Source organism: Oxyura jamaicensis, chromosome 5 (genome assembly GCF_011077185.1).
Source record: "Oxyura jamaicensis isolate SHBP4307 breed ruddy duck chromosome 5, BPBGC_Ojam_1.0, whole genome shotgun sequence".
NCBI lineage: Eukaryota > Metazoa > Chordata > Aves > Anseriformes > Anatidae > Oxyura > Oxyura jamaicensis.
In genome coordinates this window covers 44,797,721-44,815,280 of record NC_048897.1, presented here as the reverse complement: position 1 = coordinate 44,815,280, position 17,560 = coordinate 44,797,721, and the positions used below count along the sequence as shown (strand labels likewise).

At 40.9% G+C, this 17,560-nt stretch overlaps 1 protein-coding gene across 1 annotated transcript in view; it reads right to left on the bottom strand.

The window, feature by feature from the left end:
• Positions 1-17,126, bottom strand: part of ASPG (asparaginase) — a 45,437-nt gene extending 28,311 nt beyond the window's left edge. The window contains exons 1-6 of the mRNA XM_035326833.1: positions 16,930-17,126; positions 10,937-11,066; positions 7,107-7,218; positions 4,118-4,243; positions 2,560-2,643; positions 1,354-1,480 (exon numbers count right to left, since the gene is read on the bottom strand). Coding sequence (XP_035182724.1) covers positions 1,354-1,480; positions 2,560-2,643; positions 4,118-4,243; positions 7,107-7,218; positions 10,937-11,066; positions 16,930-17,077 — 727 coding nt within the window. The 5' untranslated portion in view covers positions 17,078-17,126. The remainder of the gene's footprint in view (positions 1-1,353; positions 1,481-2,559; positions 2,644-4,117; positions 4,244-7,106; positions 7,219-10,936; positions 11,067-16,929) is intronic.
• Positions 17,127-17,560: the final 434 nt, after the last annotated feature.

The window sequence follows — 17,560 nt, the reverse complement described above, 5'->3', positions numbered from 1 at the left end:
CTATAGACAAGGAATCACAAAACAGGTCATTCAAATCCAAGAGAGAAGCAGTATGCAATTTGCAGCCTGATTTCATTATTGATCAGTCAGTAAACTGAATTTATTTATATCCTATTTGATGCAGCCCATAAAAACCCAAAAAAGATTTTCCCCAATTTACTACAACAATCCTCGAATAGCATTTCTGTTGATTTCAGGTACACAGGATTTGACACAGCATAGTAATACAGTAGTGGCACGCTCCCAACCAGAGAGATGTCTTAAAGACCACTACAGCATTTTACAGGCTTCCTCAGTTTGTCTGCCTGATACATACATAGGCCTTTGATCCTGTAACTTTGTTAAGTGACTCCCACTCATTAGGTTGAAGGCTAAGTTTATTTTTCCGTATTATAAACTGTCTCTCCTTACTAGTAGAAACCATTCAGAATGCCATGCTGCATGGCAATGACCTAGAGCTCCTAGTAAAGTAATTTGTGAACCCCCTCCTGTTTCCTATTTAATGGAGATTGTCACCAAGGCCTACTCCTTTTGAATATACCTGGACGATCCAAAAGCAGCTTGCACAACTTGTTACATTTTTGAAAACTGTGCTTTAGTATGTTATTTTCACAACAACGCATTTGGCTAGATTCCTAATGTGTCTCTCTTCTCCACTCTCCAAAGAAAGATTGACATTTATCCAAGAACAGACATCAGAACGTTAATGACTTTACACAAGGATACTGAAATCTTCATGTAGTTTTTCTCCTCCTTATAAAGCAGACACAAAAAATTATAGGGAATCTCAGTAAGTTAGGGGGAAAAAACTTCACACAGAGCATATTCCAAGTTTGCTATTTTTGGTGTGCTTGCAGCCTAGATGAGTCCTAAATATCCAGTAAAACGTTCTACAAAATGTCGTGGATCTAACAGACGATCTGTTGAAGCTGCAAGTATTCTGCAATGACTCTTTTGCCTGATCTCAAAGCCCAGCACGGTTGTTAATGAGATTAAGCTCTTTGTTCTTTCAGTCCTCACTCCTTCATTTTTATCTTCACAGCAAGCTTTTTCATGACACAGGGGCAGCATTCCCTTTGGTTAGTGTAGCTCTTAAGTCACAGTCAGTCTAGCTCACATTCGTATTCAACAGATAAATACAGTAGAGTCACAAATTCTCAGTCTTACTAAAATTTAAAGACTTTCAGGGCATAGAATGAGGAGTCAAGTGTTTCAGGTCATATAAAGTGGAGTGTTTTCAAATAAAATTGAGGTTAAAAACAGCATTTCAACTACATAAGCACATACTCTTTTCAGCTAGAGTTCTATTACATGTGGCATAAATTACAAGGCTTAAGAGATGATGTTGCTTACTTGTAATATCAACCTCAGCATTTGCAAGTGGAGGCAGGTTAGGTGAGGAAAAGGCATTGAAACTCCCAGCATCCACCTTAGTCACCCTATTTCCCCTGTACAGTTTATTATAAAAATACAGGCACACCTGCAAGACAAGTAAAGAAACAGGTCTATGAATAAGCCAGTAATTAAAAGATTCAGTAGATAAATACTATAGTCTGTCCTTTATAAAGTGTTTTCTAAATCTTTAAAGCAACTCAGAAGCTAGTAGATGTTTACAATTCTTCCCCTTTCAAAAAGAGTTGGCACATCTGTCACACATTGGTTTAAGAATTTAAGAACAAAACAAGTTAAGAACTAACTAGTTTCGTAATCCTCTCATGAGGCATAGTCCAGAAGACAGCAAATATGCCTGAGTCCACTTCAGAGACAGAGGAAAGGAAGAGCATGGACTTTTTAATAAGTGCATCAGTTAAATTCAGAATCCAAAATCTTAACAAAAGGCCTAGTGAATATGGAGGATAACTCTCAGAAAAGTCCCCAAATATAAATAATTAGACTCCTTTTGAAGTTCCTTAAAGTATGTCAATTGAAATTTGAAGGAAAACAGATACCTCAAAGTAGCTGTTAGTTATGAAGATCTTAGCCAGTCACCTATTGCTGTGATCCCACAAGGACTGGCTGTGTGAGCATGGCAGAAGTGAAATAACGTACAACCTGATCAGTTTTCTCTCAGACTTCTGGATTGCACAGCACTGGCATCTTTAAAGGCTGGGTGCTAAAACTATAGAAATGCTTCCTTATTTATTATTTATATCATCCTTGACACTTCAGTCGTCAGGTACTAGAACTAGAAGATATTGCAAATCAGTTCCAGACCAACTTGAGAATTTCAAAGCAACTTTCAGTTCAAAAACTGACTTAAGTACTTCAAATCCCACACATTTGCAAGGGAACCTCTGATTTCAAGTCTGCTGTGAGCTACATTTCAGACCTGATAGTCTTTATAGAAGACACAGGCAAAACGTGGTATTAATCCTGAGAAAACAGCATACGCTGCTGCTGGCAAACCATGGAAGGGTTGGTTACCTCCATGGAACCCATTTTTTTTTTCCTTTTCAAGTGCAATTCCCTACTGCCTACAGATATTTTGAGTATGTAAGCATGTGTCCTAGCTAGAAGGAGAAGAGCAGCTTCTGAGACAGTCTTCACAGGCAAACAGACCTCAGGAATCACAAACTGCCCAGCGAAGAGCAGCGCCCCCAGAAGGTTGGCTCGGCCGTCATTCTGCAACTCATATATGGGCACCTGAAGAACAGAAACTGAAATTAAACACTCTCCCTTCTGTAAAGCCTACACAGCAGAAAAAAATAGTCCAACTTATGAAACAGAGATACATGAATAATTTATGTAACAATGATTTATGATAAAGTTTCCTTCTTCATCCAAACTATTTTAGGCTGCAGCAGATGGTGGGATTTCCCTCTGTGCTATCAGACTTCTTTAAATTAAGTGCTTAAGCCTAATGTTGAGATGATTCTACTATGACTAAGCAACTGTTTTTAGAAAGAGAGTCTGATTCAGGAGAAATATCAAGAACAGAAAGCAGGTGTACTCAGTTTACGTGACTGAGCATCGGAGAAATGACTACAAAGAGAAAAAGCAACAGCCTCAGTTCTTACAGAACTGCCGCTATGGGCTTCAGAATGGCTCTCTTGCACCATCTTTCCTCACAGTAGACAAGAACTGATCCAGGAGGTTATTACCAACAGAAAAGGAAAAGATTAAGAACAGAAATCTGATCTGTTGAGTGTGATAGTGATGACTTCCATGCCTTTTCCGATTGCCTCTGCATTAACAGAGTCAGAGCTCCTTTCAGCAAAAAAATAACATGCTCTATTGCTGGATCATATAATAATAAAGAAAGTAAAACACTGAATATGATGTACCACAACTAGACTGCTCCATGTCAAGGCAGTAAGTGGGAGTCTGCTCCTTTCTAGACTTTTGTATTTTGACTTCAAATAGACCACATGTGAAAGGGAAGTTATGAAATGGGGGAGGGAAATTTTACAGTGTTATGTTTCATCTCTCTTTTGTGATTAGAGCTGTATTTTGCACTCAAGCAAGCTATTCTAGAAAGACAACCCCTCCCCCTCAGACAATATGCAAAGGTCTGATCTCTAGCTAAGAGAATGAGAATTAGTAAATTTAGCCTTTAGAGGAAACGAAACAGGCTATGTTGGTGCTCTGTGGAACAGAAATGATCAAAAATGCATACAATGGTTAGAGATTATTTCACTAATTATTTCACTAAAAAAATGAGAAATAATGCAACAATGAGTAACATAAAATGGGATAACAACTGATGAAGTAAAAATAATAAGCTTGAGGGCTTTAAAACAACAACAAAAAAAGACAACTAACAGCCAGCAGCCACCTGAGGCTGGAAAGATCCTCGTCATATAAACCGATTATTATACAATGGCCAGTGACAGGCTCTTACATCTTTCTCTGAAGCATCTGGTCCCAGCCACAATGAACTACTGGTCTGATGTGGTACAGAGTTGTAAAGTCACTAATGATAGAATTATGGGGCAGATCCTCAGCTGGTAAACTCATCAATTCCCACTAATTTCTATCAGCACTGCGACCACTCACCCTGGGTAGAGGCCTGCCCCGCACTACTAAATTAGATAGTGATGATGAGGATACTACATAGTTTTGCATACAAAACCAGTAAATGGGGCTTTTGACTTCAACTGCAAATTAAGTCCATTACCTGTGATCCTGTCAGAACAACGGTTTTACCCAGATTCTCACACATGAAGGATAAGGCTGAAGCTGTATATGCCATCGTATCGGTGCCATGAAGGATCACAAAACCATCATACTTTTCATAGTGCTCCTGGAGATGGAGAGACATTTTTTGTATTGTTAGAAAAGTGCACTAGCATCATCAAGTGAGGTACAAACTGCATGACTTTCACTAATGCAAGCAACACTACAGTACTTTAAATGGTACTACACTTGTAGTTCTTCCTAAAGTTATCCGCATTTTCAGTTTAATTATAATTAAGGGTTAATAGGACAATAAGCACTAGAGCTAGTGATTCTAATTATGGAACAGTCAAAGTGATTTGTCTATGTATACATATTAATGCAGCATTTTTAAACCAGAAGACAGCTAATTAAGAAAAGCTTAGCAATGGCTTTAAACAGGAATGTTAACATATTCAAATTAGTCACATAGTCTGATTTCTTGTTGCTGCTTTTACTTTAGGGATTATACCATTTACAGGAACAGATTAGGCAAACCAAGGCTATCATAATGTATAGAAAAAACAGTCCAGTTAATCCGGCCGGCAGACAGGCAAATTGCCAGGGTAAGAGTGCCCCCTTCTGTTCAGAAGCCATAATTTCTCAAGCAGTGTGTGACTTCTGTAGATTAGAGTTGAAGACGCTTGCTACTGGTCATAGCTAAGGTAGATATGCTTGCTGTTTTCTGAGAAGTCCCTTAGACTATCAGACATGTATGGAAGCAAAAAGGAATTTTATAATTATTTAAATCTACATACAATTCGACAGAGGAAGTTTTTCTTAATGCAAAGCCATGAACTGTACTGTTTGTCATAGAATGGCTCAGGTTGGAAGGGACCTTAAAGATCATCTAGTTCCAATCCCCTGCCATAGGCAAGGACACCACTTACTAGATCAGTGAGGTTGCACCTTGATATAATAAAGTCATCTACTGCCTTTCAGAAGAAAAAATAATTGGTTCCTCTATTTTAAGAATGATGCACATAGTAATCACTTCAGTGAGAGACATTGAGCTCTTTAATGTAATTTGGTCACATGGACATCATTACATAGAAGTGTGAGCAAATTAAAGAAGTGCCAGCAAGGGGAGGAAAGTTTGTTTGTTTGTTTCCATAGAATTAAATGAGATTTCTTTTTAATTCCTTTTATATTAGGCACACACACTTGACATCTCCTGATAATACAGTCATCTTCCAAATCCACCTGCACATTTCTACTTGCCCTTCTGTTTCTTCACTGATACTCATCCCTGCACGTTGCTATCTGCTGAAAGTTTTGATGGAGTTCTGATTATTTCTCACCAGTCAGCCAGCAGAATAACAGCCAGTGTTGCAAGACTTTTCCGTAGGCCAAACTACACTGCGATGCAAAAAGTGCGCTGAGTATTCACCAATGCAACAAGATAAGCAGATTTCAAGGGCTAAGAGCACAGAAATAGACATTGGTCCTGTCTAACTCAATCAAGACATTTCACAAATCTTGTCAGCCTTATGAACCTTATTAAATGATAAAGAACATAGCTTGGTGTAAGCTTCATAATATAAAAAATCTGCTTGGCGATTAAGAAATCCCACAGAAACATCTTAAAATGTTGCAGTCTGAGAAATCTCCAGCACATTACAGCTGTGCCAAGTAAGTGTTCACATACTCAGTGAACACAAAGTGGCAGTGTCTATACACAAGCTGGAGAATTGACAAATTTTTTTTTCCTTCTCAGCACTTTTCACTAGGATTACATGTACTAGGTATGTACATATAGAGAAGCCAGATATTGTGTACAAGAAAGAAGCATTTTTTTGAGATAAGAAGTTGTAATAAAACTCATATGCTGTTTTTGAAGAAAGGTAAGCTCTCTCCTGTTCAGCATGACATTCCATTTTTTGCCCTGGGCTTTTCTCAGCTGCATCCCTGCTCCATTCTAGAGGCTCCACACCCAGGCACTGCCTCTGTCTCTTTCTCTGCCCTGGCCAGATGCATTCCATAGGAGGAGCATCATCCCTAGTTTGGTGGTTTCAGGATTAAAGGACCTGAAGGTGAAAGCCTGTTACATAATCTTCAGCAGCATTCCCAGCACTATTACACTGTCCATGTAAAATTGTACAGCTTGGTTTAAGGAGATTTACTCTACAAAGCCCACTGTTGCAGAGCGAGCAGGAATGAGAGAGCAGTATCTTAGTAGGCCCATGATTTATTTATACCAGCTATGCATGAATTCCTGGTGTGAAGTATTTAAAATGTTTCCTCTTTCTACTTTCCCAAAAGCACATAGTTAAGCTCAGAAATGGGAACAGGAGCAGAGAAATGCTGATTTTTAATCTAGAGGAGGATGTAATTAGTTTATCTACCAATACAAAAATATCTAGGGCTTTAAACATTTCCCAGTGTGTGGAAGCTAACCAGGATGGCATTTTTTTCTATCAACTGCAAAGCCAAAGCTAGTCAAGTCAGTGTGTCCAGAGTAAGAAAGGTATAAGCATATGAAATTATTTTTTATGCTAATAGCCAGCCATTACACTACTAAAACATTAAAATGTTGTGTAGCTGACGTAACTTTCTGCTAAGTCACCTACCCCTGATTTTATTTACCAGTTTTGGACAGTGAATTTAAGCCAACATTTTAGAACATACCAATCTACATATTACATATCATATTTGATCACAGCTGCATTTTTTTTTACTTATTCTTTTATAGAATTATGACGGCTTATCATTGGAAGAACTGTAACTTTAATGAGTCTGCAACATTTTCGAAAGGAAAAAAAGTTTGCAAGCCTTGCAAGTGCAATACTTGTTACTTTGCAAGTAACTAAGGAAGATGCATAGCATTTAAACTTTAAATGAACAAATACTTAGGTATAGCACTCCTGCATTGTTACCCCTTGCTAAGTACACTGAATATACTACTGTTTTTGTTTAAGCAACAAATGAAATCTTATCCCACACTTCAGTACCTCAAGTTTCTTTGCAATTTTGGCCCAGTCTTCTGGTGTCATGTTCGAAGAATCAAGTAGTGGTGACAGCTCCAGAATTGTGTAGAAAATTCTTTTGTTTTGCTTAGAGACACTGTGGAGAAAGACAATTGGAGGGAAAAAAAATCACTCTTAGAGCTAATACCAGCTCATCACTTCTGATTTTTTTCACTAAATCAATAGTTCTGTTCCGAATCCAACCCCCCTAAAGTCTATGGAAAAAAAAAGTCTTACATTTGAAACATTAAGTTCCAAGTTTAGAAGTGCATGACTTGATGTGGTTTAAAGCACAAATGCTTTAATCTACTAACCTTAGAATTCAGGAGGCAGGGGAGAGGTTGGCTAAACCTAAGACAGGAATAACCCAGACTCACTTTGTTTAGAACTGAGTTCTACCAAAGTTGATACCAAGACTTAAGGTTTAAAAACACTTCATAAGCTACTGAGAGGAATCTGTAAAGCTCCCAAGGTATATAGGGGGTCAACAAAAGAATTGCAGAAATTTGTTAGTGCTTTGGTAACTGAATTCCCTGGCATGAAAGGCATCTTCTCTTCAGAGTCTTAAGACTGACCTTCATTTCTGTGGCCTTTAGAAAGCCCACTCTTCTCAGTTTCTAGGAAAGATTCTCGCATGGTTAGCCAATACCTTCAAGTAAACTATGGCCAAATGGCCCAGTAAAAACAGTATTGTCTTCTAGTTAGAGGCAAACTTCCTAAAGCCCCAGTCCTAGCCTACTAGGCCTATTAACACTTTGCTATGGAAGTTTCCTGTTTGAACTGAAACTTCGTGCCAGCTATCTCTGGTGTATGATGTGGAGTTTAAGCATGTAATAATATCAAAGATCTTAAAATACTGGCATAGATTGGAAAAAGAGACCCAGGTCTGTAAAATAAAACAAAACCCACAACTGACAGGCAGTCTGTTACCGACCGCTGAACAAGCACAACCTTGAAAGGTGGAAAAGGCTACCCTCAGTACAATGCAGACAAGACAAAGCAACTGTGCAAGAAAAAATAAAAAATAAAAAACAAGCAGTATGATGATGTACCCGTGAGGCTGAGGAATGTATCACATAGCATATAGACCAGCAGAAGACGACCAAAGATGAAGAATTGTCTAGACACTCAAATATCTTACAGAAGTGCAAAATCCCAACTTTGGAGGGGAATTTTCAATATCAAATGAGATGATGGCTGTGGAATCACTGTGGGATTGTCATAGCTGTCTGCTTTCCCTACCTCCAAGGACCACTGGTCTCCTTTACCCTGCCTGAAATCTGACCGTTCAAAGGCCTTTGAACTGCCAGCCAAATGGACTACATACAGAGCATCTGTTTTACCCCACAAAATATGCCCATTTCTCCACTCTTACTTTGTAAGCCCTCCATATAGTCAACTGCATATAAATTGAACTTTGCTAGTTAAGATTTTGGGTTTAAAAAAAAGAAAAAAGAATCCTACTACTATTTTCTGCTACCTTTCTGAAGATTTGAAAAGAACAGAATATCCAATATTTTCATCCATTCTTAAGTTAGCATTTTAAAGGAAATTCTCAAACTAGGAGTGAAGGAACTTTTGCTACAGTAAGACTAAGACTCATGTCACTAAAGTTAACTTAAAGGCATATGGTCTGTTACAAGGTTCAAATGACAAGGAAAATAAAACATCTTAAGAACCCTGAGACACAGACATTTACTTAATAGTTGGAATATATTCCTACTTAGCAATGCAGCTGCAAACAAGCAGCTAACAAACAAGAACTAGTAGCAGGCCAGCTCTGCCCTTCCTTTTTACTTTTTCTTCCAAGCAAAGCCACCCAGGAACATGGTTAATAGCATCGCTTTCAAAGCATTCTCAGTGCTCTTCCACTGCCAGAGGATGATGGAAAGTTTGCTGACAGCTGTAATTGTGACAAATACTTCAACATTTACTTTTTTCCACTGCAAGACAGTCAAAGGCTATAGCAAACACCAGGAGACTCCAAGATGTATGGATGTGTACAATAAAGTTCCTGAATGATATGCTCAGAGCAGAGAGTTGATTACCTTCCCTTCTCATCTTCAACAGTGTGTTTTTTCCCCCACTCGCTATTCTTGTATGTATGTGTGACAAAGTAAAACACGCAAGAGTCAATTCATCACCTTATAAAATCTGCACAACCACTCCTCTTATAAGGCCTCAGTGAGAGCTGCTTACAGCAGAAATAGCATTTAAACATTGTTTTTATTATTATTATTATTATTATTATTATTCAAAAGCAACTAACATACTGTAGCTACGTTGCTAGTTTTCATACAAAAATTTGCCTTGTTAGATAACACATTTACACAGACTAAGAGTAACTTTGGAAGTCAGTGGAAAATGAATGAAAAGAAAGCTCCCCTAGCGATGAGCTCTTCAAACAAAATACAACATACCGAAACCGAGACCAGCTTAGTCTCCTGCTTTTGATCTCTCTCTCTAAGAAAAAAGATCATTAGATTATATCTTTGTTCATTACAGAGAGGTTTTTAAACAGATATACACGGTTCACAAAATACTCCGATTTCCTCTCCTCAGAAACTTGCCTTATTTCTCAACTGCCTAGTTAAAATATCACCCAACTAGCACAAAAGAGAAAATGGCAAATTGCCATGACTGACCTCCATAAATGGCACACAGTAGTGCCAGAAAAAGAAGACAGGATTTTTTTTAAACTTCAGTTCTTGATCTGAATTATTGTTTCAAGGTTTTCTGCTTCTCATGGAAAACAGAGACCAGGAGAAGTGTATTTAGGAGTCGAATGTGTATATTAGTGCAGTTTTGTTACATTTTAAATCCCCTAAATATTTAAAAGGCATTCAGCTATAACACAGCATTGTAACAGTTCTACTTTTTTTTTTTGTATAGCCATCATATTTACCCTAAACTGTATGTTCACATCAATATTTTTCCACTAGAAATCCTTTTTTTCCCTCACCCCTGTTCCTGCCACCTGACTTTTAAGTAGGTACTTTTAAAAGCTTAACACCTCAAGACAAAATAGAAAGAAATTAATGAGCCTTGTATTTTGTTCATATGTCCTGATTTTCTCCTTTAAGATTGAAGAATATCCGTTTTCACTCTTTTAACAAAACAGCAATAGTCCCATTTATTTTTGAACAATTGTAAAATCATCCTTTGTGCAAAGTTAACATGTTTACAGGGGTAGTCATTCATCACAGCTGGGGAATATCTCAAATTAGCATACTGCCCTCTAAATAAAACCTATAAGCTTATTAATCATTGCCTAACGGTTAAGAAGCAATGCAGGTTAATTATAAACCCATCACTTATTACCATAACATTGCATAAATTTGGGGAAGACAAACAGCATTTAGGGTTTTTAGAAAAACAGAAGGCCTGCAGAATTAAAGCATGAGGCCTACTCATGGACGAATTAATTTGATGCTACTTTTTCTGATGTGCTGAAGATAACACACAGAGCTTTATTATCAGTTTTCTTAGTTGCTCTAGAATATTTGTGTGCTTGCACAGTAACAAATGAATGTCAAAACCTGGAAAAAATACAGGACTAAGCTGCACAGAATGTTTGCTTGTTGTCAAATTTAGAAGTTATTTCTCAAGTAGTTGTACAACACTTCACTGCAAATATAGGAAAACAGACATTTTCTATAGTAAAAGACAGGGTAGGCGTTTTCTGTTTAAGTCAACGTAAGCATTTTTGCTAATCTAATAGTGGATTCTTCAAATTAAATGTTTGGAGATATAATTACTTGAAAATTAACATGACACTTCCTAACCCTCCGTCTCCCCAAGGAAAAGGTACTTACGGGAGCACCAATGTGTTTTCAGGAAATTCGTGGAAGTTGTCTAATTTTGCTTCCTGGGCATATTCTTCGTCATGCAGCATTGGCATGGTCTTCAAGCTGCTCACTAACTTATTGGCCTCTGGAGCAAGTCCTTAAAAATAAAGGATAAAAGAAAGAAATAAAGGAGCGGGGATGGAAGGAAGTGAGTGGCACAATAAGGAGGGAAGAAATCAAGTTATGCACGTTTGCCTGCCCTTCCACGTGAAATTTAAACTATCGCCAGAATGTGAAAGCGATATAATCAATACATCTCTGTGCAGCTACTCTTTTCCTGGCTTTAAATAAATAAAACCTTCTTCTGGGAGAAATAATGTTACTAATCTCCCCCATATCAAATATTTATGTGTTACCTATTTTAAATTGATGTTTGTGTAGAAATACTGATAGCAAAAAGTTAGAAATCTCTTTTACATTTGCCACAGCTATTCGCTACCCAGCGGCATGGTATTTACAAAACCCTGAACATTAGTTGGTACTAGGGAGCTGTGATATTTTTGCCTAAGCTTCTTAGCCTACCGATGTGTTGACACAAGCAGCGAGGTACTAGCATGACTATACTGGAAAGCTGTGTGTTATGTCGGACTGTCAACAGCACTAGTATTTGCATAGAGGGGAAAAAAATAAAACAGAAAGCTAAAACAAACCTCACAGGAGGTACTGAGTATTGACAGGTACAGAGAAAGATCAGTATTTATAAAGACAGAGAAACCTTAGCTTCCCAGAAGGGTCTTCAGTGCAAAGTTATCTACCACTGTCTGGGACAGGTGCTCTCCACCAGCAAGTTTAGGACTGAACAGGCAGAGGAGGTGCATAAATTGCTGAAGAAAGTAAGTGGAAGCATGAATGCATCTTAATCTCTGTTCACCTGCTCCTGATGTTGTCTTTTGCTCTGTGGCAGTAGCCCTGAAGATGGCTGGGGCTTAAATCAGCCTAAACCCATTTAGGGTTTGCTGGATCTGCAGGTGTTCTGGCTGCAAACAACTATGTCAAACAGAAGCCAGATGCTGCTCTCCAGTAGACAGAAAGGCACCTACATTTTTCACGTTACAATTAGTATCATAGAACCACGTTCCTTTGTGAACCTCACTCGTGAGTGCTCTGATATTGATAGGATAAACAAGATGTTTGCATTTTAGCTCCTGGGGTTAGCTGAGAAGAGGGATGCTCATTTATAGTTCAAATGTTGTGGGGGAGAACTTTGCCTATCTCAGGCTTTAGTAACTCCCATGTCTTTAAGTGACAATAGAACATCACAAGTTTCAATATTACAATTACATTATAATATTTCAATTATACATTATATTGTAATGTTCCAGGTATTTTCTTATTTGCAGTTGCTTTTCCTTCACCGGAGCCAAGATCTCCTCTCCCAGTATCCTGCTTGATGCAGGACAGCCACAGCTCTAGAGTCCTGAGCACAAAGTCACCCTATATTTCTTAAGTCTGACTCTCAGAGACACACTTCATTCAGGTAGTTTTCACCAAAGGCATTTCTCTCCAACTTCAAGATTTCACAGGCACTACTGTCCCATTCTGTTTAATCTCAGTGAATGCTTTATACCACCCGTTCAGACAGGAAACAAATTCTCAAACCTCATTATTCAGCTTTTGCTATTTCTAGTTATTCATAATTTGAGGCTAGGTAATTCTCCTCTACTGCCTAGTGCTTCCACCTGTTTAAACGTGGTTGTCACACAAGTTCACAACTATTTTTGTTTGTTTGCTTCACCTTCAAACAGGTTTGTTATTTAAAATACTCCAAAATATGGAGAAACAGTGATAGCATTAGCTGAAGTGCACACACAGCCGCTTTACTTGGGGTCTGTTTACTTTCCACAAAGTGATGGAAAATCCTTAAGAGCTCCTTAATCTCTTTCCTGGCTTGCCCTAAATGAAGCAGCAAGCCTTTTCATAGCCAACTTCCTCACAGAATGGCAGCAGCACTTGAGTGGCTTCGGTTGGATTCCTGACAGAACACTTTGTTTTACAAAATATACTTAACATGCTTTACGCTTTGGATGTTTTGTTCCTTCACTTTTAATCCCTGCTTATTCCTATTAAAGATGTTCCTAGCTTATTCACCAATGGCCGCTGCACTTGGACGCAGAGTCATTCTGGCTCTGCAGCGCAGCCCACACAGTTTCACAGTGTTTTCTGTGTGTTTCCTGATCATTTTTCTGTTTGTCCAATACTCGTCTTGCTTGGACTATCGACAACGGATTAGATGGTTTAGTATTTGGTATTTGCTCCAAGCAGTGGAGAACTGATGTATGTTATTCTTAAGTCCTTTCCCTATTAATGGCAGTTCCTCATCTCTCAATCACAAACCTGACCAGATTTTTCTCTACCTGCTTTGGCTTTGCACTGTACTTAAACCTTTTTTTTAAGACATTCTGCAAATGTATCCAAGATGTCCCGCTTACAACCTACAAAGTCCCCTAGAAGTGCCCATGTTTAACAGTGCTTTCTGCTTCAAAAAGCAAAGGCAGGGAAACCCAAATACAACTGTTTTAAGAACACTTCGACTTGATTAGGCATGGAAAACATCTCCTGTGAGCCAAACTCATTAACCGAGTACTTAAAGCAACTTCACCCTTGCAGAGAAAAGGCAGAATGTGCAATTTTTCCGAGTACCTCTCATCAGCTTCTGTCCTTCCCTCTTTAGCTGGCCAACCCTTGCATCACAAAGCGGATGCACGAAGGCAGAACAGCAAACACTTAACTGGCTGAGGCGAGTAAGCATGGTTCTGTCTCACCTACAGCCAAGGACTCTGCTTTTCACTCCAGTGCTAAAGGTAATACAGCCATAGCTACTTACTGAACAAGATATCCTACGGCCTGTGCTGCAGCAGAGAATGGGGAGCTGAAAAATCCCGATGCAACTGTGTCTGTGGGGCTCTGCGTGCAAGAAACCACAGCAGTTGAGGGTGGGAGTGTACTGTACTCCAGATTACAGGGCATCACCCTGAAGCCTAACAAATTCTCCAACAGGAGGCACACAAAGGACTTCATCAAACCAGTTCTATTCCTATAGGAATATCAAGACAAAGAGCATATGAATCTATGGTGCTAGATCCCCAAAGCAGTGACATTTCTAAAAACGTACTTTGTAAAATCAGAGCAGCAGAGTGTTCTCCAACAAATTTATTTATTTTTTATTCTGTAGTGCCAGTCACTTTCAGAAGCAATGCCTACAGGTTTCAATTAGAAAGGGTTGCATGCTGCCCATTTGGACAACAGCAGTCAGTCCTTTGGCAGTCTCCTATGTCTAGAAAAGGCAAATAATTAACTGAGAGACTATTCCACGCACTCCTTCTAAGGGGATTTAACTTAGCTCTGCTTGAGTTGGTTGGGTGTTTTTCCCCCCCTCAATATTTCAGATAAAAGCTATGAAACAGAGCCCACACATGAGCCTGAAGAAAACACCTTCCTGAAGGTGTTGAGGCAGGGATTAGCATCACAATAACCTCGCTGAAGAGCACAGTACCATTCTTTCTGAACTAAACTATCAATAACCCAGAAGAAGCTATTGTAGGAGAAAAGAAGTAGAAGGAAGATATGTAAAACATGCACTGAAAGGGCTTATTTGACAGCTAAACATGAATGCTGGGAGAGTCTGCAAACGAGCTGTCACCTCACTGAGACGGAAAGAGACCATGTATTGCCTGAGAAAGACTCCTGCAGAGGTAGGCTCTAGATGTACAGTAAGTTCAACAACTCCAAGACATTGTCAGACGTCTTCTCCAGCAAGTGGAAAGAAAAGCTTGTAAGCCTAGATGGAAATTAGTTAGGTAGAACCAGCTTACATCATACTGTTCAAGAAGTTGCAGCTATAAAAGGTTTCATCATGCTCAAGGAAGCCACTCCTGTTTACCTTTCTTGAAATAAAACACTTACAGTTTAAGGTATGGTTGTAAACAGGTGCTTTCTGTCCATTGGTTAATAAAAGAAACAAGCATTGCTTTTTATTTATTTTTTAACTTGTTAAGCATGCTGCCTTTCCCAGGCCCTTTCACCAGTTTCTGCCTGGACACTAAGGACTGCCAAATATTCTTAAAGAGGTACTCCAGCTGCTCTGCTGCTCGATCTGTGTACAAAAAGCAGGGTGAAAAACTCATCAGCATGTAGCCCGTCATTGGATCACAACTGCTACGTTGTTTGCACATGCTTTAATGATTGACACTTGTTAAGCAAAATCAAAAAAAGTACACAAGATCAGAAGAGGTTATGGAGGTCGTTTATAACAGAATGAGACGTCATTTTTATTTTCTTTAAAGAGAAGTCTGGGGAACAGACAATAGAAATAGGAAATGATTTCAGTGTATGCAACTCAGACGGAGGAAAGTTACCACACGTCATTTGAAATGCAGACATTTTTCTTTGAATTGTCATACTCCAGGCTCGTTTGATAGATTAAATGCAATTATAACAGCCATAAAAAAACAAAGCAGAACAACCCCTTAACACATCTTTATACAAAAAAGATCAGCCAACCACCATCTTCAGGCAGGATATGCATTAGAAACAAATTTAGTGTAGAAAACTCTGAAGTGAAGCCCTAATGTTTTAATCTTACAAATGAGTAACCAAAATGTTATTTCAACCAATGGCTTGAAATTCCATAGCAGTTAAGAGAAGCACCCCCGTTTCTGAAACTAGAAACTTACAGACTCTGTAAGCTCTGGGATGCTCCACTGCCCGTGAAGAAAACTGAATGGATGCTCACCCAAATCAAACTGCTTCCATTCTCTCCGCCCTCATCTCTCCCAACTGTACATCACCCCCTTTCACTTTATGCCTGTGTTGGTAAATACGCAGCCCTGCAGGGGGTCAGATCTGGCTGAAAGCTGTTCTTTTCCCCAGACAAGTTACTCAGCTGATCCTTCTGGTATCCCCTGGGATCTGTGCCTACTGACTAAGGTTCTAGCAGTACTTAGATGCCACTCGCGGGGGGGGGGGGGGGGAAGTGTTTGTCAGGTGAATTCACGCACCTGCCCATTTATACATAGGGGCACCTGAAAACATAAAGCATATACTTATGAAGCCTTCAGATAAAATCCTGGCAATGTGTCTATCAAGACATCTCAGGCTTCAGTTGTGGATTCAAGCATTTCTCAGCTGGGGGAGGGGAGCTGGCATGCCTAACCTTTTCTTCAAGAAAAAGTCTGTCTGCTTTGGTAAAGTAGAGCAGAACCCTTCTATGAGTTCTTGAAGGAAATCAAGAGCTGGAAGGAGAGCAGCAGGAGCCTGCCCAGGGGCAGGTAAGCACAGATGCTGTGCCTAATCTTACTTGGCATGACACTTGGCAGGATGCTGGCTGCCGCACTCGCATCAGCAGTACGTTTCAGGTCACCACTTGAAAATCCTTGACGTGGCTGCCACCCACAACAGGCCACGCTCTTCCTGGTAGGAACGCGAGGCACATGCTCACCAGGTAGCCTGGGACGGTTACCCTCCTGGGACTAAAAAAAGGCCGTGTGCCTAGTAAAATCATGTTGGTTTCATTTTCAGTGCATGAGGAGAGAAGAGAAAGGACTCATGCTTCAGGAGACACACTGCTCTCTGCCAAAACCTGCTGTAGCCAGCTGTGAGGCTTGCTTGTCAGGACACCTACCAGCCGGGCTGCTGAAATAACCCGCTGATATGAAGATGGAATTAGCATAAGGAGAACATCCTTCTGATGCTGCTCTGAGCAGCCACGAGACAACACGGGATGCTGAACTATAACGCGTACCAGGAAGAGCAGCTGAAAGCAAAGCTGTCTGGTACAAAAGCGGCAGCCTCAGCCCCCCGCTTGCAGACCATTACACCCAAAGGGGCAGCAGGGGCACCCCACCGAGCCCGGCTGGTTCCACCACACACCCCAAAACCTCCATCCCCTCCCGGTGGGCGGCACCCACCGACCTCCCCGGTACCCAGGGTTCCGCCGCCCCGCTCCCCCCCGGCCCCCTCACCCTTGATGTCCTGCACCATGCCGATGGTGCCGCCCGTGTTGATGACCAGCACCCGCGCCTCGGTGGAGGCCTTACAGCCGCCGGCGGGGGGCGGGGGGCGCTCCTGGGGCTGGGGGGCGGTCAGGGCTTTGCCTAGGGTTCGCTGCATCCCGGCTGTGAGGAACCGCTACCTCCCGGGCCGGCCGGCCACAAGCGGAGTTATAGGGCGGTGCGGGGGCCGCCCCTTCCCGCCCCCGGCGGCCGGGCAGGCAGCGGGGTGGGGCGTCCGGGGAGGCGGGGAGAGCCCCGCTGAGGGGCCGGGAGAGCGGCCGGCGGGCCACGTCGAGCTCCCAGGGGATGGGGGGGGGGGGGGGGGGGGGACAGCGCCGGGGTTCTGCGGAAGGGCGGGGGGCGGGCCCCGAGGGGAGCGGGGCTGGGAGTCGCCCCCGCGGGGAGAAGACCTGGGTCTTCCCCTTCTTTGTACAGAAGGAGGAAGGGAACCTCGTGTGCTTACTTGTGTGAAGTGACGGGTTCCTAGCGTGTTTCCAGCAGCAGAGGGCCTGGTTCAAGCACCCACTCACACCTTCACTTTGAAAGAATAATTAACATTGTAAAAGAACTCCAAGATCCTCTGGCCCAACCATTCCCTTAC